The sequence below is a fragment of the Arabidopsis thaliana genome, chromosome 3 (genome assembly GCF_000001735.4).
Source record: "Arabidopsis thaliana chromosome 3, partial sequence".
Lineage (NCBI taxonomy): Eukaryota > Viridiplantae > Streptophyta > Magnoliopsida > Brassicales > Brassicaceae > Arabidopsis > Arabidopsis thaliana.
The window spans coordinates 16,187,837-16,209,534 of NC_003074.8; the positions used below are offsets into that span (position 1 = coordinate 16,187,837).

The window sequence follows — 21,698 nt, forward strand, 5'->3', positions numbered from 1 at the left end:
ACTATTAAATAATAATTAATATATCTGTTTTGATTAAAATATTATTATTTTTTTTTTTTAGAAACTTTCCTTATTTTTATTGATGGAGATGGTCTTACAATAAATGGCTGAGATGCTTCGTGTATATTATTATTATTATGTCGCCAAGTCCAGCAGGGTTTGCATTAGTTTTGAATTTGTGTTTCGTATATTGTTTGTTTTTTTGTTTTTTTTTTGCAGCTGACATTAATAATTTAGCAAGTTATTTTCCTTCAATTATACTAGTTTTGAAGAACTTACAAAAAGAACATCTAAACGTTAATTAAATGCATTTATACTAAGCTTTTTTTCTTCATAAAGTGCAACTATACTAGTATTAGGCTGATTTTGTTTCTTAGAAATAATTATATCTGAAGAAAATTAATTAATTACGTAGCGCTAATTAAGTTATTAATAATAGTCGACATGGGTTTCCGGACAAATGTCATCTGACAAAAGTTCTTTGCGGAAAGGCGGAGGAAGAAAAGGAGGACGAGTACACATGAGCAATGCCCAATTCACTCCTTGGAAAAATGGATGACGTTTCACGGCCGTTGCACCTAGAGATGACCCTAACCGTCGGCTAGGATCCTTGGCAAGTAGCTGAGAGATCAGATCCTTGGCCGCGCTTGGAATCGTTGGTTCTTTCGGGAATTCGAGTGCTCGAGCCACGATATTGGCAAGGGTTAGCTCGTGGTCCATTCCTTTGAACGGTGTTGTTCCGTAGAACAGCTCGAACATGAATATCCCTAATGTCCACCAGTCCACTGCACTACCATGTCCTTCTCCTGCCATCCACATTTTACGTTTCATGTTAGGATACCACATCGGAAAATTATACATTATATAAACTTCCCTAAGAAGAAAAACGTTTGACATAAAAATCATTCAAATCGAAACAGGGGAAATGAGAATGAGGAAGATTTGAAGAATACCTGAAACAATCTCAGGAGCCAAGTACTCATGCGTCCCAACGAATGACATGGACCGGACATCTACAGGTTCAGCCACAAGCTCAGGACCGTTGTTACGGTGATCAGTTTTCTTCTTACGCCTTCGGATTCTCGGGTGGAAGCAAGAGACAGCAGGGACAATACAGTTAGGGATCATGCAAGAGGATGATGTGGTTTGACGGTGGTCCATGCCTTGGTTCTCGTTCTGGTCAGACGAGCCATTAGGAAGATTGTTCCGGTTCAGCACTATCTGTGGTGTGGAAGTCGATTCATCACATTTTAAGGAGAGATCAAAATCAGTTAACATGATGTGACCATCTGATCGAACCAGCACGTTCTCAGGCTTCAAATCGCGGTACACAATCCCCAACATGTGAAGATATTCAATCGCTACGATCACTTCCGATACATAGAATCTGAAAAAATAGTAAAGAGATGTTGATTAGTAATCTGAAAAGAAGGGACAAAGAGAAGAAAACATGGTAGTGAGGACAAAACGAATAATTGAGATTTTACAATAATTTAACAAGAGTTTGTTTTGGAATTATTGGTTTACAGTTTTAGGTGTTGTGACAAAACAGCATTTGTTTGGATTTGGAGACAAGAAGATGATGTTTTGGGTTTGATGTCACTATACATAAGGAACAAAAGAGGACCTACGAAGGTTGGTTGGCTTAACGAACTCTTTTGTCTAATAGAGAATTCTGGTGCTAAGACATTATCCAAGATTCCTCTAGCTGACCCTTTTTGTCTTCACGGGTCCACAATCAACAAACATACTCCACACAAAACAGAGTCATAGTGTACAACAGACGAATTCTAAGAACAAGTTCACACAATCTTATTCGGTTCATGTATGAATTTCCGTAGAGCCATTGTTCTCTATATCATTTAAAGAAAAATCAGAATCTAAATGAGTTCAAAGGAAGTAACCCATTCTATATGAAAAAATGCAGCTAAGTGGAGAGAAATGGGGACCTTTTTTGTAGGACAACCTTAAAAAAAGAAGATATATATTAAGGAATCCCTACAATACATGTTTTGGTCCCAATTCTAAATCATTTTACTTTAATACTAAAGAAGAAACCTTATAAAAACTAAGTCCTGCTCATGAGTAAAACACACAGATACAAGTCGCGAGAGTGAAGCAAAAATGCTCAAATGGTAATGACCTTGACTTCACTTGTAGGATCTTTAACGTGTAAACCACTACTACTATGTCAATCTGACAATAACTTAAGAACACAAATAAATCAGATTTAACATCAACCAAAAACAACAAGATCCGGTTTTCAAGTACTTACCACGTGATACAAATTGGTCCATAAATGGTTATAAAAGTGGCTAACTCAACTAACAAATGATATAACTTCAGCTACTTCAATTCGAAGCCACAGCTACTTTTCAAAACAGGTTAATAATATTTCATAATTTTTCCAAAAATTTCCTCCTAATTGTAGGACCAACCAATTAATAAGGAATGGCACAATTGTAAATATTGTTATGAAGAACAAGCTTGGCACAATTGTAAATAAGAACAAGCTTAGCTGGGATGTTGTTTGTACTGTAACCACATGCCCGATTACAAAAAAATATTAATTTTCAACTTCAATGGCATGCTACGTGATTTTAATTCAATCACGCGGAGTACCACTACAAGACTTACACGTGTCTCTGAGTGATTTGTTATTATTTCAAAGTCAAACCCCACTCGTTTTGACTTTTTATTAATCGTTATGGCCTACGATATGCCCACACATGTAAGTAAGATGCACACACAACTTTTGTTAATCGTGCATACATCTGCTTACAAAAATAAAAATAAAATAAAAACCATATCTTATACAAATGGTTTTATTTAAAATATACTTTTTAGTCCCTTTTCTCGTGTAGCGTAAATAGACTTTTCCTAGTTTATAAAACAAAAGCATTTATCGAGCACATCAATGAATAATATATAGTTATTGGTGAAAAATACCAAAAATTCGGATTAAATTACGGAAATTAAACCTCGATTGTGTGTGATTTTCACTAGGATTATTATTATTACAAGTAACAAACTTAACGGGCCTATGATATAATTAGTGCATAATTGCCGTTAAAAAGTATATATTATAAATAAATCGTCACTTTATGGTTTTATAATATACACTTTCTAGTCCCTTTTTGTGTGGCGTATTATTATTACAAGTAACAAACTTAACGGGCCTGTGATATAATTAGTGCATAATTGCCGTTAAAAACTATATATTATAAATAAATCGCCACTTTATAGTTTTAATTAATAACTAAATTACACTTTCTAGTCCCTTTTCATGTGGCGTATATAGACTTTTCTAGTCTATCTAAAAATACACTACACTATCGTGCACATCAATCAATAAAAACATATATTCCAATAACAAATCTGGAAAAATTCATTTCAATTATATAAGTTAAGGTTACTGAAAACTGCCAAAAATTCAGAAGAAATTACGGAAACTAAATCTCGTTACTATAATTACGATGTAATTACCGTTAAAAAGGCAATAAATCTAGTACTAGTGATTAATTAACGGTGCCATTAAATTCAGTTATGTGTGTTTTAAGTGTTAACTACGAGACAATTCGCCAGCTGGCGAGTCCCACTTCCCTGATTTCATCAGGCTTTTATATTTATTCACTGCTTCATAGTAATAATTACTTCCCAAAAGATTTTTTTTTGAATTAGAAACTGAATATTTAAAAAAATAAATAACTTAACGGAAACTGTTACCTGACGGCGGATTCATGGAAACGTTTATGAGTCTGTTTTTGACGGAGAACGTGAAGGTCACCGCCGGGACAAAACTCCGTTAATAAACAGAGCCATTTCGGAGAATCAATGGCGGCGTAAAGCGTCGGAAGAAACGGATGATCAAGAGATTCGAGAATCTCTCTCTCCGTCTTAGCTCTACCTTCTTTGCTTCTGCTCGCGAGCTCCTTTTTATCCATAACTTTCGCTGCTAACAGAGGTAATTTAACGGCGGTGGTTTCTGTTACGGCGGTTAGGGATTTGAATTCGGCTAAGAAAACAGAGCCGATGTCGCCGGAACCGAGACGGAGACGGAATCTGAGATCGGAGAGTGAGAGAGATGATCGGAGTGAAGGAGGGAGTTTCGAAGATGAGAATGAACCGTGAGCTGATGGTGCTGGTGTTAAAGCTGCGGCGGAGGAGGAAGAGCGAGAACCGGAGCTTGTGCTTCGATTCACGGTGGTTCCGGCTGATGTAAAGCTTACACTCTGTAAGTCGTCGGTTAATTCGTCAATCCATGGCTCCATTTTCCGATCTACTGAGAGTGACGACGAGAGAGAGAAGAAGAAGAAGAAGAAGAGAGGGAGAGAAAGAGAGAAGTAACTGTGAGATTTTGCCTTTTTGGGGAAGAGAAAAAATAGAATCAAAAGAAGATGGCAAAGTTGTAATTTAAGGGTTGAGATATGGTGCGTTTCGTAATTTAAGGTAATAGTTCGATTGTTAAGGAGATGATGATACAGTATTCTATAATTGAGATGTTTTATTTATGTAAATAGACAATAATTAGGGAATTATTTGAGAGGGATTTTTGATTTCTCTATGAATTTTTAAGATCTTTGGTATAGGATTTGTTTCAAAAGAGAGAAACAAAGAGACATATAAATCTAGGCCCCTACAGAATTAAGATAATGACATATACATATCTTGTGTTTGTTCTATTTCAGTTGTGATTACTAGTATTTTCTTCGTATGGTACAATTATAAATAAATATCTAATCACTGTCTTTTGAATATTATGTCACCAAGTACAAGGATGGTGTTATTGGTGAACAATTTGTATCGTGAACTCAAATCCCTATTGCACGAACCTCAGGTTAGTGGTCGACTGGTCGCTCGGCCTCGTTTTCATTTCCTTTGAAACCATTATGGTTTAGATATTGGTTTAACTCAATTGCATATACCTAACCGGTTTGACTCGGGTGAATATGTTAGATAAGGAAAGTGTATATAACCCTTGTATTTTCTCATTAATGAAATCAGCAGAAACATTTTAGGTTGGATAAGGAAAGTGTCTATAACCATATCATTGAAAGACAAATTGCTTGGGTCGAAACCGGTTTTGTTAAGTCCGGCCCTGGATATATTACCAATTTGTAACACTCGTCTTAAACCGGATATTTTCTAGTCAGACCGAAAAAATACAAGTGAAAGAGGTTCAAATAAATTGATAACTTAGAACATTCATAACAATGACCAAAACAAATCTTTTCAATGAGGTTTGTAAATTGTAACTATATATCCGAATTAAAAAATAATCGTCATAAGTACTAACTGTTTTTCGGAGAATGAAATGGGCTATCTGTTGAAAACCTTAGGCCTGAGTTTAAAGACCATCTGTACAATTGGGCCAATAAGTAACGCATTATCCATCAACAAAGTACTGAAACATGAGACACTTAGACCATCTCCATCGGGGGTTTCTTGTAAGAATTTCTCACAATTAAAAAAAAAAAATAATAAAAATGAAGGAAAAAGAGTGTAGAAAGTTTCTCACTTGAGAAACTCTGAGATACTCTTTACAACCCATCATGATAATTCTCTTCTCATTATTGGTTCAACTTTTTAACAAAAATATTTTTTTAATCAAAAAATCAAATTATAATATAATATTAATTTTTTGTTTGTTTGAGAAACTTTGTGGGTTTCTCATGGATAAAAAGGCCCTTAACTTGTCATAGAAGTTACAACACAACATGAAAGTTAAACATCGCCGGCCAAAACAAAAATATTTCTGTGAATTTACACAAAATTATTTGCATTACCGACCATAATGTTCTCCTCAGTACCTTCAACACAATACAACAATACATTAACAAAATTGGTCTTCTAGCATTAGCCTCGTCTCTAAAATCTAACATCTTCTTCTACTCCTAATCCAACAATTGTTTATGTATATTCCCAATTATACCCCTCTATTACTTTGCTTATTACGGAAAAGGAGTTCAAAGAGCAGAAGAAGAAAACTCGTATATCCCAAATCTCCAACTTTTCAGGGGAATGATGATGTACTGTCCCAACCTCACGGCTTCTCTAACAATCCCTTCATATTTACCATTTTGCCACTACACTAGACAATTTCGTCCTTCTCATTTCCGATCATCTGATAAAAACCCGAATCTCGTTTCTATCATCCGAGCAAAACCCAGAATTTCTCATTCGCTTAGGTGCTTTGTATCATCTTCAATGGCGACTCCTCCTCCGACGCAGAGCAGCGAAACCAAACCTTACTCTGTTCTTTTTGTCTGTCTCGGAAACATTTGTCGCAGCCCAGCGGCTGAAGGTGTCTTTAGAGATATCGTGAAGAAGAGAGGTCTCGATTCCAAATTCAACATTGATTCCGCTGGAACAATTGATTATCACGAGGTATGATAATTAGTTCCAAAACAATTAATCTAATTTTAGGGTTTATGAGAGATGCTTGATTCATGGTTGATTTGAAATATTGGTGAATGATGGTTTTGTATGTAGAAAGGTTTGGTTTTGGTTTTAGGTTTTTTTGGTGGATGTAATTTGGTAGGAATACAGAGTTATAGAGACTTTGAAATTCATGTTTCTGAATCAATTTTGATGTGAAATTGCTCTTCTTACTAGGGAAGAGCAAAAACAGTAATCTATTTTTATGGTGATTGATGCTTTGATTGGAACAATTAGGCAATGGTGCTTTCAGATTTTGGTGGATGTAATGTGGTTGTAAATTAGGAGCAGTGGAGACTTTGGAATTTATGTTTCTGATTTGTGAAAATGTTGGTTTTTTAAAAGGGGAATATGGCGGATCCAAGAATGAGAAGTGCTGCGAAACGTCGCGGGATTGAGATAACATCACTATCCAGACCGATCAAGGCATCTGATTTCAGAGAATTTGATCTCATTCTTGCAATGGATGACCAGAACAAAGGTAGCTGATAGAGTAATTTATTCAACCTTTGTAGGGTCTGATCGATTTCTATGCAAATGGGATTCAACATAGGATAGAGACTTTTGCAAGTTGGGATCTGATTAGAGTTATATATGTAGAATTGAAATAAGTATGAGTTTGAATGTTTGATGTTTGCAGAGGATATATTGAAGGCTTATAATGTGTGGAAAGCCAGAGGGAATTTCCCGCCCGATGCAGATAAGAAGGTACCGTTGGTGTGTGTTTGCTGGACTTTGGAACTCTATTTAGTTGATAGATTTTCGTTGAATTTTCAGGTTAAGCTAATGTGTTCTTATTGCAAGAAACACAATGACAAGTTTGTTCCTGATCCATATTATGGTGGAGCCCAAGGTTTTGAGAAGGTAATTACCATTAGACTCTAAAGAAGCTGAATGCAGATATTTAATTTGGTTCATACCATTAGAGGTTGTCTATCAAAATGGTTGAGTCAGTCTATAAGACTTTAAAATGGCATTACCAGTGTCACTCCCAAGTAACTTTTCCATTCCCGAATTTTAGTGTTTTATGTGGACAAAACTCACTTGGAAACATGAATCTTGATCTCTTACTTGTTCTTTCACAGGTACTGGACTTGCTTGAAGATGCTTGTGAGTCTTTGCTGGATAGTATCACTGCGCAAAGTTGATGATACTACAAGTACAAAGTCCCAATCCTAGAACCTTTGTTGTTTTTGCACATAGAACTGAAAAGTTCTCTTATTATATTTAAGTGTCATCAGTGATGACAATAGAGTGAGAACTGATGTGAAGCTTGGATCTTGATCTTGTTGGTGTTTTCCTTGAAAAACCCTTTGTTAAATGATCTACTGATGGATCATTATTATTGAGATTGATAGCTTCAGTGATGTCAATAGTTTGTGAGGAATGATCTTCCTGATTCTTAAGAATCATAGAGAGTGGCACTCTTTACACGCTTGAATAATACGAATTCTTTTGTTCGATCATTATTATTAGGAAAGAAATAGATTTAAAAAAAAAAGAATGTGTGGACGTGAAGTGTTGTTGTTTGAGATGATAACAGAATATTTTCTCTTATCATTATGTGGCTTCCGAGAAATTAAGTGAATGGTGGTGGAGCATATGGACAATGATTTTGTCGTTTGCAATATTTTCCACGAAATCTCACTATATTTTCCATGAAACATCAATGGAGTTTTTCTGTGCCAATAGACTCGTCAACGGTCTATATCCTCATTCACACAAATTGTTTGAACTACCAAAATTCCATTAAACCCGTGTGATTCTTCAACTCTCTGGAGATTTCTCATCGTTTTATGCATCGGTGAGATTTTCATTTTTTTACTCCTCACTGTCTGAACTAAGTTCCAACTATTTTTAAGTTTTGCTTAAGGTTTTATCACTGTGGATTTGAATTGATTTGATGATAATGCTTTATTTGTTTTCGATTAGTGTTTTGAGCCCATTTCTTGATTATGTGTTCTTGATGGTGGGAATTAATGGTTGCAGCAGTGAATCATCAATAATCTAAGTTCTCATGGGTTCTGCAATGAGCTTGAGCTGTTCCAAGAGGAAAGCAACGAGTCAGGATGTTGATTCCGAATCTTGTAAAAGACGAAAGACATGCTCAACAAACGATGCTGAGAATTGCATATTCATTCCGGATGAGTCATCTTGGAGTTTATGTGCCAACAGAGTCATCACTGGTCTGTATCCATTCACATAAAGGCCATCTTAAATCTTGATCCACTCTTTACCATACTAATGAATTATTCTTATTTCCCTTGGCTCAGTGGCAGCCGTAGCTTTAACAAATTTCAGATTCCAACAAGATAACCAAGAAAGTAATTCTTCTTCTTTATCTCTTCCCTCCCTTGCAACTTCTGTGTCTCGAAACTGGAAACACGATGTCTTCCCGAGCTTCCACGGAGCAGATGTCCGAAGAACCTTTCTTAGTCACATCATGGAATCGTTCAGAAGAAAGGGAATTGACACATTCATTGATAATAATATAGAGAGGAGTAAGTCGATCGGTCCTGAGCTCAAAGAAGCTATCAAAGGATCAAAGATCGCAATCGTTTTGCTCTCAAGAAAATATGCTTCTTCGTCTTGGTGTCTTGATGAGTTGGCCGAGATCATGAAATGCAGGCAAATGGTGGGTCAGATTGTCATGACCATTTTCTATGAAGTGGAGCCAACTGACATAAAGAAACAGACCGGTGAATTTGGAAAAGCCTTCACAAAAACATGTAGAGGTAAACCAAAAGAGCAAGTTGAGAGATGGAGAAAAGCTTTGGAGGATGTGGCAACAATCGCCGGATATCATTCTCACAGCTGGTTTGTCTTCTTGATTTATATTCTCCTTAATTAATATTTCCTTGTTAAAGTGTATTCTTTCAGATCTTCGTGACCATTTTATCGCAACGATTGTATATTGATTTGATATCTATCCTCTATTGTCAGGAGGAATGAAGCAGACATGATTGAGAAAATAGCCACTGATGTTTCAAACATGTTAAATAGTTTCACACCATCAAGAGATTTCGACGGGTTAGTAGGGATGAGAGCTCATATGGATATGCTGGAACAATTGTTGCGCTTAGATTTGGATGAAGTAAGGATAATCGGGATTTGGGGACCGCCTGGGATTGGTAAGACAACTATCGCCAGATTTCTGCTTAACCAAGTCTCCGACAGATTCCAACTTAGTGCAATCATGGTCAATATCAAAGGATGCTATCCAAGACCTTGTTTCGATGAGTACAGTGCACAATTGCAACTACAAAACCAAATGTTGTCCCAGATGATCAATCATAAAGATATCATGATTTCTCATTTAGGAGTGGCTCAAGAACGGTTGAGAGACAAGAAAGTGTTTCTTGTTCTCGATGAAGTGGATCAATTAGGACAACTAGATGCCTTGGCGAAAGAAACTCGATGGTTTGGTCCTGGAAGTCGGATTATTATCACAACAGAAGATCTAGGAGTTTTGAAGGCTCATGGGATCAATCATGTTTACAAAGTCGAATATCCATCAAATGACGAGGCTTTTCAAATCTTCTGTATGAATGCCTTTGGTCAGAAACAACCACACGAAGGTTTCGATGAGATTGCTTGGGAAGTTAAGGCTTTAGCTGGTAAACTCCCTTTGGGATTGAAGGTTCTAGGCTCTGCTTTGCGGGGGAAGTCCAAGCCAGAGTGGGAAAGAACACTACCAAGGTTAAGAACTAGCCTCGACGGAAAAATCGGGGGCATTATACAGTTCAGTTACGATGCCTTATGTGACGAAGATAAATATCTATTTCTTTATATAGCCTGCCTTTTTAACGGCGAATCAACAACCAAAGTGAAAGAGCTTCTTGGAAAGTTCTTGGATGTGAGACAAGGCCTTCACGTATTAGCTCAGAAATCTCTCATATCCTTTGATGAAGAAATCTCTTGGAAACAAATTGTTCAAGTTCTTCTTTTAAACAAGTTCTCGCATGTGAGGCATACGAAGAGAAACAAGTCGCAAATAATACGGATGCATACTCTGCTAGAACAATTCGGAAGAGAAACTTCCCGTAAGCAATTCGTTCATCACCGCTATACGAAACATCAGCTTTTGGTTGGTGAAAGGGATATATGTGAAGTGCTCGACGATGATACAACAGTAAGTTTTGCCATTGCATCTCCCCTTGTTATTTGATAACACATCATCATTACTAATATTTCTTTTGGCTCATGTTTCAGGATAATAGACGTTTTATAGGGATAAATTTGGATTTATATAAGAATGAGGAAGAATTGAATATAAGTGAGAAAGCACTTGAAAGAATCCATGATTTTCAATTCGTTAAAATCAATTACGTATTTACTCATCAACCTGAGAGAGTGCAGTTAGCACTAGAAGATCTGATTTATCACTCTCCACGAATTAGATCATTGAAATGGTTTCCTTACCAGAATATATGTTTGCCTTCTACTTTTAATCCGGAGTTTCTCGTCGAACTAGATATGCGTTGCAGCAAGCTTCGGAAGCTATGGGAAGGAACTAAAGTAAGTGATTTTGATGAAAACTTTCATTTTTTTTTTTAAATCTATAATTTGATTCCGTAAATGTTTATTATTGTATCAACATGATCTTCTTTGTCAAATGCAGCAACTTAGAAATCTCAAGTGGATGGATTTGAGTGATTCTAGAGATTTGAAAGAGCTTCCCTCCTCTATTGAAAAACTCACCAGTCTCCAAATATTAGATCTCCGGGATTGCTCAAGTCTTGTGAAGCTCCCACCATCTATCAATGCCAATAATCTCCAGGGATTGTCTCTAACAAATTGTTCACGTGTTGTGAAGCTCCCCGCTATTGAGAATGTGACTAATCTCCATCAATTGAAGCTCCAAAATTGCTCAAGTCTAATAGAGCTCCCTCTTTCTATTGGAACTGCCAACAATCTTTGGAAATTGGATATCAGAGGATGTTCAAGTCTCGTGAAACTTCCATCCTCTATTGGAGATATGACTAATCTCAAAGAGTTTGATCTATCTAACTGCTCAAATCTGGTGGAGCTTCCTTCTTCTATTGGAAACCTTCAAAAATTGTTTATGTTGAGAATGAGAGGATGCTCAAAGCTAGAAACTCTTCCAACAAACATCAACTTGATATCTCTCCGTATACTTGATCTCACAGATTGCTCGCAGTTGAAAAGTTTTCCCGAGATCTCCACACACATTTCAGAGCTCAGGTTAAAAGGAACTGCAATAAAAGAAGTTCCTTTGTCGATCACGTCGTGGTCTCGTCTTGCTGTATATGAAATGTCATACTTTGAAAGCCTTAAGGAATTCCCGCATGCTCTTGACATCATCACCGACCTACTTTTGGTAAGTGAAGATATACAAGAAGTTCCTCCATGGGTCAAGAGAATGTCTCGTTTACGTGCTCTTAGACTCAACAACTGCAATAGTCTGGTATCACTCCCACAACTTCCAGATTCCCTTGATTACATATATGCAGATAATTGTAAGTCCCTCGAGAGACTGGATTGTTGCTTTAACAATCCAGAGATCCGTCTCTATTTCCCCAAATGCTTCAAACTGAATCAAGAAGCCAGAGATCTCATCATGCACACATCAACTCGTAAATATGCGATGTTACCAAGTATACAAGTGCCTGCCTGCTTCAATCACCGAGCTACTTCTGGGGATTACTTGAAAATCAAGTTGAAGGAGTCGTCTCTTCCTACAACCTTGAGATTTAAGGCTTGTATCATGCTTGTTAAGGTTAATGAAGAAATGAGAGATGATGAGATGTGGCCGAGTGTACTCATTGCCATCAGGGTCAAACAGAATGATCTCAAAGTTCTATGTACAGCAAGCATATATCCAGTTTTAACAGAGCATATATACACATTTGAACTTGAAGTAGAGGAGGTGACTTCCACGGAGCTTGTCTTTGAGTTCACACCATTCCACAAAAGCAATTGGAAGATAGGAGAATGCGGGATACTCCAAAGAGAAACGAGATCATTTTGCCGGAGCTCTTCGCCGGATCTTCCGCCAGAATCTTCTCGTGCGTTCTCTCTCTCTCTCTCTCACTCTCCCTTTCTATCTCTCTGTCTCATGGATTGGTTAATGATTCGATTTCTCCTAATGGGTTTCAGGTGTGTTTCTAGCTAGGACCACTGTTTGAGAGGTAAGAATCATGGGTTTGATTTCTCCTTGAGTCATTCGATTATTGGTTTTATTTTGTGTGAATGGGAATTAGCTGTGAAATATGTGGTAGCCACATGTAATGATTTTGTCATAAACATTGTGTCTAGCAAACTAGACATTGATTAATCATTTGAGTCGGATTTGGCAAGCTAATCTAGTTATATAATGACATGTGACTTTTAAAACTGCTAATATTTCTTGCAAATGTTTTCTTGCGTTTGATTTATTTGCGTATGTTATTGGCATTTCTGGTTGCAGGTTTTGTTTTTAATGAATCTGATTGGTCTTTTCTAAATACTAATCGACTTCATCCTTATCAAATTTGATTGGTTTCATCATTTGAGCTAATTCTATCTGATTCTTGTACATTATTTTAGTATTTGTCTCTGTTTGATGACATATCATTGATGTGATAAATGTAGGTGAATGAAAATCTTTAATAGGAGCTGCCATTGTGTGTTGATTGGGTATCAAGTACTGCTTCTAAGTGATCCAAATCCTGCTTCAGCCTCTGGACTTGTTCTTTCTTCTAAGTGACCCTTTTGTTAATAATTTTCCATCTGTAATGCGCTTGATTGCTTGCAGCGTTTTCTTTGTGTCTCTTGGTGTTTGTTTTGTTTCTTTTTCTTTGTGAGAGATCATCATCACAAGTCAATGAATAGATCATGTGTTTCAGATATGCTCGTTTCATGCGTATGTATCATGTTTTATCTATGTTTGGTAAAAACTTATATTGTTGTTGCTTCATCTGTTTTAGCATATATAAGACTGGAGTTATTAAGATTTTTTGGAGTTTCTTTAATTTCATAATATAGGCTTATATGCTTTGGTTTTTATATAAAAAACAAAAAAAAAAACATGAAAATAGAAGTTTAAATGTCAAATATAATAATTTGAAATTTATTTGATTGTAAATATTGATTTGATCAGTAAAATAAAAATTAATATGGTTAGATTAAGAATTGAAAAATAATCAGATGAAAATATGGGCATTTTAGTCATTTTTAATCAGAAGCATCTAGATGGATCATCCAACTGAACAAATAAGCAAAGTTTTTTTTAAAAAACAATTAGATGGATCATCCAACTGAACCACAAAAAATGGAAACGAACATCATTTAGATCGATTAGTCAGATGAATCATTTGGTGGACCATTTGGATGGACATCTAAATGAGCAAACGAACACGACCTACAAGGTACAAACAACAACAAAGATTGAATAAAATTTGGTGTATCCTATCAATTCTAGAAATTTTCTTACGTAATGAATAAGTAACTGTATTGAATCAAAACACAAACTTGTTCCAAAGTTAGTTCTGTTGTATCCATTGATATAGTTGAGAAACTTAAACAAGATTTGAGAATTGAACAATGATCCAAATCCCTACAAATGTAGATTAGACCATCAAACAAACACGATCTGCAAGCATTAGTGAATTGTCAAGAAGAAAATTTAAAAATTGATAGAATAAAGAGAAGATTGGATTGCGGGTAAGTGAAATTGAATATTTGACCTAAAGGAGAAGAAAAAAGTGAAGGATCTCTGAAAAATAGAAAAGAGAGATAGAGAGAGCTTCTCTTAAACTCGGATCTGAAGCGTGGAATGAAGTTAGAAGAAGAGGATGACAATTTTCTACTAATTGGAAATTACGATATTATTCCTATTTTTTTGCCTTCGTGTCGCCTTCTTCGTTGTGTCTGACATTGCCTTTGGACATTTCTACGGAGGTTTTGTGTTTACCAGCGAATTGATTCCAGAAGTCGAAGATGGACCCGTCGTTTTTACAGGAATTGTTGTGGATATGGGCCGGGGGAAGCCGAAAGGCCAATTAAAGAATTTTAAAGAAAAAAACCTTTTAATACAAAAAACCCCTCGACTTTTTACAAAAACCCCTCAACTAAAAAAGTCGAATGAAAATTTCTCTTCATTGGTCAATATAAAAATTCTAACTAAATTATTAATGAAAATCACCTTTTAGGTACGAAATTTTATTAAAAATACTCCTTTATTTATAATTAGGTAAAACTCGCCTAAATAGGAGGGTGAAAATATTAAACTATTAAATATTTTTAAATCGCAAATTTCAATCTTACAATTTCCATTTTGTTATATATTTTAATCTTACAATTTTCATTTTGGTGAGGTTTTTTGAGCATTTTCCATTAAACTTTGAGCATAAGCTTTATGTGTTAGTATCGCTATGACAACTTTGTTCCATATCCATTCAAGGTTTTGAAAAATGTAGAACATAAAGAACAAAATGTAGCCCATAGAAGTTGAATATAACCCAAATTTATCAATGCAAGTGCAGAACCTAGTGTTGTTATAATTCAGTAGAGAAATTTTATGGATAGAAGTGGATCACAATTTTGTGTAATTAAACCAAATTAACGAAATTAATTGAAATTTATTTATACTAAAATTTAGAATAAAAGTACATTTAAACATAATAAATTATATAGTAGATTGATGAGTTTATTTTTCCAAAATTATCCCACAATTATGTTGTGTGCGCATAATACGTTCAACTGTCCACAATACAAAATAATAGAGGGCGCCAAATTGATGTTTTTTATCTAATCAATTGAAGCTTCATATATAGATTGAGGAATATCAAATAATGAATCATGTTTAATTATAACAAGAAACTCAGCTTTAAGAAGATCTTACCCCTAGACTTTGATTGGAACATCTAACGAAAACTAAAAAGAAGTAGATCACATCGATCAACTTAGATAAAGGAGTCTCCTTGAACATCTCCACCCATGGAAATGATACTTGGGAAAGTCCTTTCTCAAAGTAAAAGTGCAACGCAAGTAAATCACTGCCCAGCACAGACTATGAACAAACAACAAGAACAAAAAAAAAACAAAGTTGTGATTTATCAATTAACATTAGAATTTATTAAACAAAACAAGCAGAGTTTCAAATTGCATGCACTTATCGGTTTGGCAAAGAAATCTGCAAGATGTGAAGGATCGATCTTCACAGCAGCTTCGAGCAAAACAACTGACTTTTTCAGTTTCTTATTCTTCCATACACCGGGACCCTCCGATTCATCTTTCACAACGGAAGTAACCTTGCCGGATACGCTGTCACTTCCCCCAGATCTGCTGGTTTTTGCTTCTGGTTACGCTTCCAGCTCACGACGTGGGAGTTACCTTTTTTAAGCCACCGAACTCCATAGATTTGATCACTTCCATTAGTTGTACTAATGTTTTTCGCTTTATCTGTTCCCTTTTATTTCTTAATTCTCTATGCGACATTAAAATTAGATGCTAGACGGTGTGTAAATGCAAGAGGAGACTCAGATGCTGAGTTTAGGTTTAATTATATAAACTGTCGTTTGATTTGAACTGTTACGATCGTTAAAAGAGCCTAGTCCTACCCAAATCTGAAATAAATCCGTCACCAGAAATCGGAAAAAAACTTTTATCTATTTTTTTTAATAAAAAAAACAAAGTAACAAAAAGTAGATAATATATATATATATATATATCGGGCTGAAACAGTTTTAATTCCTTATAGAACCCGATATATATATATATATATATATATATATATAAATATTATTTTCGGTTTACATAAAAACAAACACATTCTAACAAATCATGACGAGGACGAAGCAGAGTCTATAAAGGAAGAAGTGGCGATGGAGAACGACTCCGGCTCGTGTTATACAACTCCGAATGAGCTCTCCACTGCTGAGATATATGATGGTTACGAAAACGACGACGTCGTAGGATGAATTCTTCGGCGATCTGGGTTTCGCAGAGAGAGCGGCAAGATTCTCGTGTTTCAGTAGCCGCAGTTTTAATGGCAGACCAAACTTAGTCGTTCCTGATTAATGCTCACCCGTCACAAACTAATTGTTGCCTATATATATATAGTTAAATTTCAGAATCTGTTTTAGCCCATTTGGTTATGTATGCTTAGAATGTTCTAAAGGTTATGGGTTCGAAAGGTAATTATTTTCTTTTTAAAATATGATAAAACAACGTCGTTTTGATAATCTATATACAGACTTATGCGGTTTGCAAAATCTATACACGTCTAAAGGTAATATTGTGGGTGACATTTAAGATCGTGGTATTGACCTGCATTTATTTGACATGGAGGTTAAGTTGCAAAAAAAATTATTTATACGGTTTTTTTGCATAAAACTCAACTCAAAATGAAACAAAATGTAACAACATTAGGTTTTGAATGAATGTTATAGATGAAACTAACTAAACCGGACGAAAATCATATTTTTTGTGGACAATAATCAGTCGTGACCCATATTTATTTTAGGAAAAAGTAATTTGAAGTTTGTTTGACCAAATTTTTTTTTTTTATTTTTTTCGTCACCATTACCATTTAATTTAATGGAGATTTGTAAAAATATCATTTTTCAGGGCATTTCCATCAAGGAGAATCCAAAAAGTTTCTCAAACAAAAAAAATATATGATTAAATTTTTAGTTTAATGAAAAAATTGAACCAATTGAAAGGAGAGAAATGTAATTATGGTTTGTAGAGAGTATCTCCTAGTTTCTCACTTGAGAAACTTCTTACACTCTCTCTTCTCATTTCATTATTTTTATTATTTTAATAGTGAGAAACTCTCTTGACAGACTACCAATGGAGATGGTCTCAATGTCTTTTTGCAAAAATACCCCATTCCATTGTCCATTTTTAAAAATACTCATTTTCATAAACAAATGACTAAATTACTTTTCATCTAATGAGAACATAAAATTATAAATTGAAATTTTCCCGCCAAAACATTTTTGGCTCCAATTTTTTTTTTTCTTAAAATTTATGTTTCCTGCCAAAATTATTTCCTAACGATCATCTGCAAAAATATTCCCGCCAAAATTTGTATTTTAAAATCTTTGTAAATTTTTGTAGAACCCTTTAAAAATCCTTGTTAATTCTTTAAAAAATCTTTCTAAAATTTTTAAAGCCTTTTAAAACATTTGTAAAGTTGTTAAAAACAATTGCAAATCATTTTAAAACCTCTTAAAATCCTTATAAAGTCTTCAAATACACATGTAAATACTTTAAAACCACTTTAAAAACCTTTGTAAATATTTTAAATCCTTGTAAATCTTTAAAAACCATTGTAAAAGATTTTAAAATCATTTACAAGAGTTTTAAAGAATTTTAAAAGGATGTACAAGGATTTTTAAACCTTTGTAAATCCTTTTAAAATTCTTTTGAAACTCTTATAAAGTCTTCAAAAACATTTGCAAATCATTTTTTAACTCTTCGATTTTTTTTTTAATATTTTTAAAACATTTTTAAATCTTTTTGAACTATTTTAAAATTCTTGTTAACCATTTACTTTAAAGATTTTTGGCGGGAAAATATATTATTTCATTTTATTAACTTAAAATATTTTCAAATAAGGGTAAAATTATCATTTAAAATTTAAAAAGTTATAAATAAAAATAGACTACATAATGAAGTATAATAAAAAAAATGGTCATATTGGAAGGATATTCCTAACAATTTGTTTAATTTAAGAATGATAAAAAAAAAGGGTCTAATCCATAGGCGGTTTTGTCTACTTTATCAACTAAATTGATCCCTTGGATTCTATTTTCCAAATTTGAAAATCCTAAAATCTTAAATAAATTGATCGGACAAACTTGAAAACTTCAAAATCCAGAAAGAAAAATTAGAACCATACCTTTTAAAAAAAAAATCTCATATATTTAATGGAATATTTAAAATTATAATGTTAACTTAACCATAGTTAACAAATTTAACCCTAGGGCTTAGATTCTGACCACCTCTATATAGAAAAAAAGAAACCCTACCTCGTCGCAGCCCCCAATAAATACCTCTGCACCAGGAAAACAATTCTTTTCAGTCTCTCCATTGCTTATCATTTTCTCTGTTTCTTTATTCATTTATGTTTTCGTTTTACATTCTTTCTAATGAGTTTTTATTTAACATCAAATCCATTTGATTGCAAATGATGAGTTAAATCACCATTGATAAAAGAAGCTCAATTGAGCACTGTTGAAAATCAAAAATTTCCATGACTCTGATGCAATTCAAGAAAAATCAAATCCTTAGATCTCTTTTTTTCTGTTCTTTCTCAGTTTTTGTTAATAACCATTGAATTTGCTTTTCAATTGTATTTCTGTTTAATCTTAATCATTCTCTGCGTATTTCTCACTAGCTTTTTTTAATCTATTTTTTATATTAGTCTTTACAAATTGTACTGTACAACATTTAACGAACTGAATTTGATCAAAATTGAACTTGGCCCAAAAAAAACTAAAGTAAAAATCAAAACTGTAACAATGATGAGAAAGTGTACAAAAGATGAAGAAGATGGAATCAATCAGAAGTGGTTATGGTGCCCCAATAGCCGTTGAAATGTTCATATCATTACAAATCCCATAACTAAACAAGAAAATTAACCAACAATTTCTAAGAATAGATGTTTTACGATGCATCGTTATCGTTGTCTCCATCGAAATATTCATCATCCCTCTGGATCTGCTTATCCCGTGAACGCTCTGACACATTCAAACCGTTTGCAATATATAACATTAGGGGGGTTTATTGGTTCTTACATTTATAATGACTTTAAAATCTTTATAAATCCACTGTTATTCAATATTGAATGTTTAAGACTTTGTTAAAGTCTTGTGTTATTGGTTTGGTATTTTAAAAATTGTTTTTACAATCATTACAAGTCATGCGTTATTGGGTTAAAGATTTTAAAAATTTAATCAAAGTTATGTGTTATTCAAATAAAATGAATTTAACAAACTTTATGACTCTATTTAAGTATAGTGTTATTGGTTTATTGAGTTTAAAGCTTTTTCTTCGTATAAAGACTCTTCCAAAATAATAGATGCAACCTTGATATTTCGAAAGTTTTGTAAAATGATTATTATTAATTCCACATCAAGCACACAACATACTCGTACACCTAAAAAGTATCATGATTATTATCCCCTACCTCCTAAAAAGCAAACGCCACACAAAACAATAGAGAAGCTTTTATTAAAAACTGTAATGGTAATGAAAAACTCAAGAATCCTAAACGGTAATGAAAAACTGTTTCGTCACAAAAAAAACACTCATCAAGCTCCTGTAGCATCCATCCACATATTATGAGATATTGTGTCTCTCCAATTGTTAGCATATTCTCTTTGTTGGGATTCCAGAATTCCAACATCTCCATTTTCTTCATAGTTGTTTTCTTCATTGTCATCGCTATTCTCTTCATTAATACTTGTTTCAGGAGGAAACTCATCTGATCGACATTCTTGATGAAGAAAATTATGTAATCCAGCACAAGCAAGAACTAGCTCTGTTTGAGTCTTAAAAGGATATGGAGGTGCTGATTTAAAAATCAGAAAACGAGATTTGAAAATACCAAAGATTCTTTCGATGACATTCCTCAAAGAAGCATGACGTAGATTGAACAACTCATTCTGGGTTTTTGGATCGCGGCCTTGACCTCTAAAATCTTGAAGATGATAACGAGTACGCCGAAATGGAGCCAAGAACTTGCGGCGATTTGCATATCCACAATCAACTAGATAAAATTTTCCTGAAAATAAAAAAATACAAGATAAATTATTCTTCTTAAATAAAATATAGAAGAAATTATGGATACATAGAAAATAAATACCTTCTGGAACTTGTAGCCTGTTAGTGTTCCTTGTTAAAGCATCATTAAGTACTTTTGAATCATGTGCTGAACCTTTCCATCCACTAAGGATGTATATAAATTGTAGATCAAAGTTGCAAGCAGCTAGAACATTTTGTGATATGAACCCTTTCCGATTACGAAAACTAGCTGCATCACATGTTGGTACCATTGCAAAAATGTGTGTTCCATCAATGGCTCCAATGCAATCCTATATATTAATAGAAATTTTTTATATGCTAGTTAATTTCAATAAATAGTAACGTTATATAAATAAATACCTTGAAATAAGGGTAAAAGCTTGTACTTTCTCTTATCTTTGCAGGTACTCTAACTTCAGGTTTAGCCATCCAATTTGGTGCGACGAAAGCTAATGCCTTAAGTGCCTTATGAAATTTATGCTTGTAGAATAACTTGATCTCTGAAATGTGTCCATTGTATAACAGTATCTTGAGTTTTGGCCAACCGTGAGTAAAAAAGTAGCCAAAATTTCTTCGACGCATATATATCGTGTATCTCTTAGCCATGTCTTCACTCTTACAACATCACAGAGTTTATGAAACACTTCTGGTTCCATACGATATAACTGGCGGAAATGCGCAGGATTAACTGTAAGAGCAGTTTGGATATAATTATACCCAACTCTTGAGACGGATCGACGAACTGGACGATCAATAAAAGTACTCGTTGTTGCATTTTCCAATAACAAAACATGATGTCCAAATCTGACTCACCATCTTCTGCTTCAATTTTTTCTCTGTCATTTAAGTTCTCTTCTTCGTCACCAATGTTCTCCATGTTAAACACCTTCAAAAGAATATATTTGTTAAATATGTTCATAGCACGTAGTAAGATATTAATATGTACATAGCACGTACCATCATATTAGACGTAGCACATAGCATGATATTAAAGAAGACATCATAAAATGACAAGTCTCGAGCCATCTTAAAAAAAGAAAGAAAGTATTATTCATAAACCAAATAGAAAAACCAAAAAGAAAAACTAAAACAAAAAACCATGAAACAAATAGTGTAATGATGAATGATGATAAAAAAGGCAAACAGATAAAAGTATTGTATCACGGAATCTGACATATTCTCACAATCTTTCTCATTCTTAAGGATATATTATTGTAGAGCATGCTCTTTAAATAATTTCAGTTTGGCTTATGCTTTAGTTGCTCAATCTCTATTTAAAGAGCATGCTCTGTTCTTCTTTATTTCAGGTTTATTAAATTTAGAGAACGTTCTTTTCAAACCTTTCCTTGATCTCATTACCACTTTTGCTAGCTGATTCTGATCTTTGCGAATAATATGCAACGTATAAATATAAAATTTGCGTCGAGTTTTCAGAAATAGCAAAGGAAGCATTTACGTTTGACACCTAAACTGAAAATTAATGATGTGAAAAAAAGATCAAA

The 21,698-nt window shown here is 34.2% G+C and overlaps 4 protein-coding genes and 1 pseudogene across 9 annotated transcripts; 2 read left to right on the forward strand and 3 right to left on the reverse strand.

Annotated features, from left to right (window-relative positions):
- Positions 1-292: 292 nt before the first annotated feature.
- AT3G44610 (Protein kinase superfamily protein) lies at positions 293-4,529 on the reverse strand. The gene is made up of 3 exons (NM_114329.3): positions 3,727-4,529; positions 954-1,387; positions 293-806 (listed from the first exon to the last, which is right to left on the reverse strand). The coding sequence occupies exons 1-3, from the start codon at positions 4,269-4,271 to the stop codon at positions 430-432; spliced, it is 1,356 nt and encodes a 451-aa protein (NP_190047.2). The 5' UTR covers positions 4,272-4,529; the 3' UTR covers positions 293-429.
- Positions 4,530-5,837: 1,308 nt separating this feature from the next.
- On the forward strand, positions 5,838-7,997 carry AT3G44620 (protein-tyrosine phosphatase). Of its 2 annotated transcripts, NM_114330.5 has the most exons (5): positions 5,838-6,387; positions 6,784-6,919; positions 7,079-7,146; positions 7,216-7,302; positions 7,524-7,997. In NM_114330.5, the coding sequence occupies exons 1-5, from the start codon at positions 6,022-6,024 to the stop codon at positions 7,584-7,586; spliced, it is 720 nt and encodes a 239-aa protein (NP_190048.2). In that variant the 5' UTR covers positions 5,838-6,021; the 3' UTR covers positions 7,587-7,997. The 2 variants fall into 2 exon arrangements, with proteins under 2 accessions (NP_190048.2, NP_001190010.1); NM_001203081.1 differs by having other exon boundaries at positions 5,993-6,387; positions 7,079-7,302.
- A 14-nt stretch (positions 7,998-8,011) lies between these two features.
- On the forward strand, positions 8,012-13,389 carry AT3G44630 (Disease resistance protein (TIR-NBS-LRR class) family). Of its 4 annotated transcripts, none has more exons than NM_114331.3 (8): positions 8,012-8,242; positions 8,428-8,624; positions 8,712-9,255; positions 9,382-10,570; positions 10,651-10,956; positions 11,060-12,467; positions 12,559-12,590; positions 13,033-13,389. In NM_114331.3, exons 2-7 carry the CDS (start codon positions 8,456-8,458, stop codon positions 12,585-12,587), a joined length of 3,645 nt encoding a protein of 1,214 aa, NP_190049.1. In that variant the 5' UTR covers positions 8,012-8,242; positions 8,428-8,455; the 3' UTR covers positions 12,588-12,590; positions 13,033-13,389. The 4 variants fall into 4 exon arrangements, with proteins under 4 accessions (NP_190049.1, NP_001327594.1, NP_850654.1 ...); NM_180323.4 differs by having other exon boundaries at positions 8,081-8,242; positions 8,431-8,624; NM_001339160.1 differs by having other exon boundaries at positions 8,024-8,242; positions 12,559-13,389.
- AT3G44635 (uncharacterized protein) lies at positions 11,287-12,259 on the reverse strand. Its single transcript, NM_001339161.1, has 2 exons — positions 12,063-12,259; positions 11,287-11,488 (listed from the first exon to the last, which is right to left on the reverse strand). Exon 1 carries the CDS (start codon positions 12,229-12,231, stop codon positions 12,103-12,105), a length of 129 nt encoding a protein of 42 aa, NP_001327596.1. The 5' UTR covers positions 12,232-12,259; the 3' UTR covers positions 11,287-11,488; positions 12,063-12,102.
- A 6,314-nt stretch (positions 13,390-19,703) lies between the features above and the next one.
- AT3G44640 lies at positions 19,704-21,222 on the reverse strand (annotated as a pseudogene; the record flags this gene model as incomplete). Its single annotated transcript has 6 exons — positions 19,704-20,176; positions 20,258-20,486; positions 20,557-20,724; positions 20,817-20,938; positions 21,010-21,082; positions 21,154-21,222.
- Between the last annotated feature and the right edge of the window lie 476 nt (positions 21,223-21,698).

Excerpts from the sequence above, each read along its gene's own strand:
- AT3G44630 (NM_180324.2), top strand. The coding sequence starts at position 8,456 with ATGGGTTCTGCAATGAGCTTGAGCTGTTCCAAGAGGAAAGCAACGAGT. Across the intron at positions 9,256-9,381 it reads GGATATCATTCTCACAGCTG|GAGGAATGAAGCAGACATGA; the intron begins GTTTGTCTTCTT and ends CTCTATTGTCAG. Across the intron at positions 10,957-11,059 it reads AGCTATGGGAAGGAACTAAA|CAACTTAGAAATCTCAAGTG; the intron begins GTAAGTGATTTT and ends TGTCAAATGCAG.
- AT3G44610 (NM_114329.3), bottom strand. The coding sequence starts at position 4,271 with ATGGAGCCATGGATTGACGAATTAACCGACGACTTACAGAGTGTAAGC. Across the intron at positions 1,388-3,726 it reads TTCCATGAATCCGCCGTCAG|ATTCTATGTATCGGAAGTGA; the intron begins GTAACAGTTTCC and ends CTATTTTTTCAG. Across the intron at positions 807-953 it reads GGCTCCTGAGATTGTTTCAG|GAGAAGGACATGGTAGTGCA; the intron begins GTATTCTTCAAA and ends TGTGGATGGCAG.
- AT3G44620 (NM_001203081.1), top strand. The coding sequence starts at position 6,022 with ATGATGATGTACTGTCCCAACCTCACGGCTTCTCTAACAATCCCTTCA. Across the intron at positions 6,388-6,783 it reads GAACAATTGATTATCACGAG|GGGAATATGGCGGATCCAAG; the intron begins GTATGATAATTA and ends GTTTTTTAAAAG. Across the intron at positions 6,920-7,078 it reads AATGGATGACCAGAACAAAG|AGGATATATTGAAGGCTTAT; the intron begins GTAGCTGATAGA and ends TGATGTTTGCAG.
- AT3G44635 (NM_001339161.1), bottom strand. The coding sequence starts at position 12,231 with ATGGCAATGAGTACACTCGGCCACATCTCATCATCTCTCATTTCTTCA.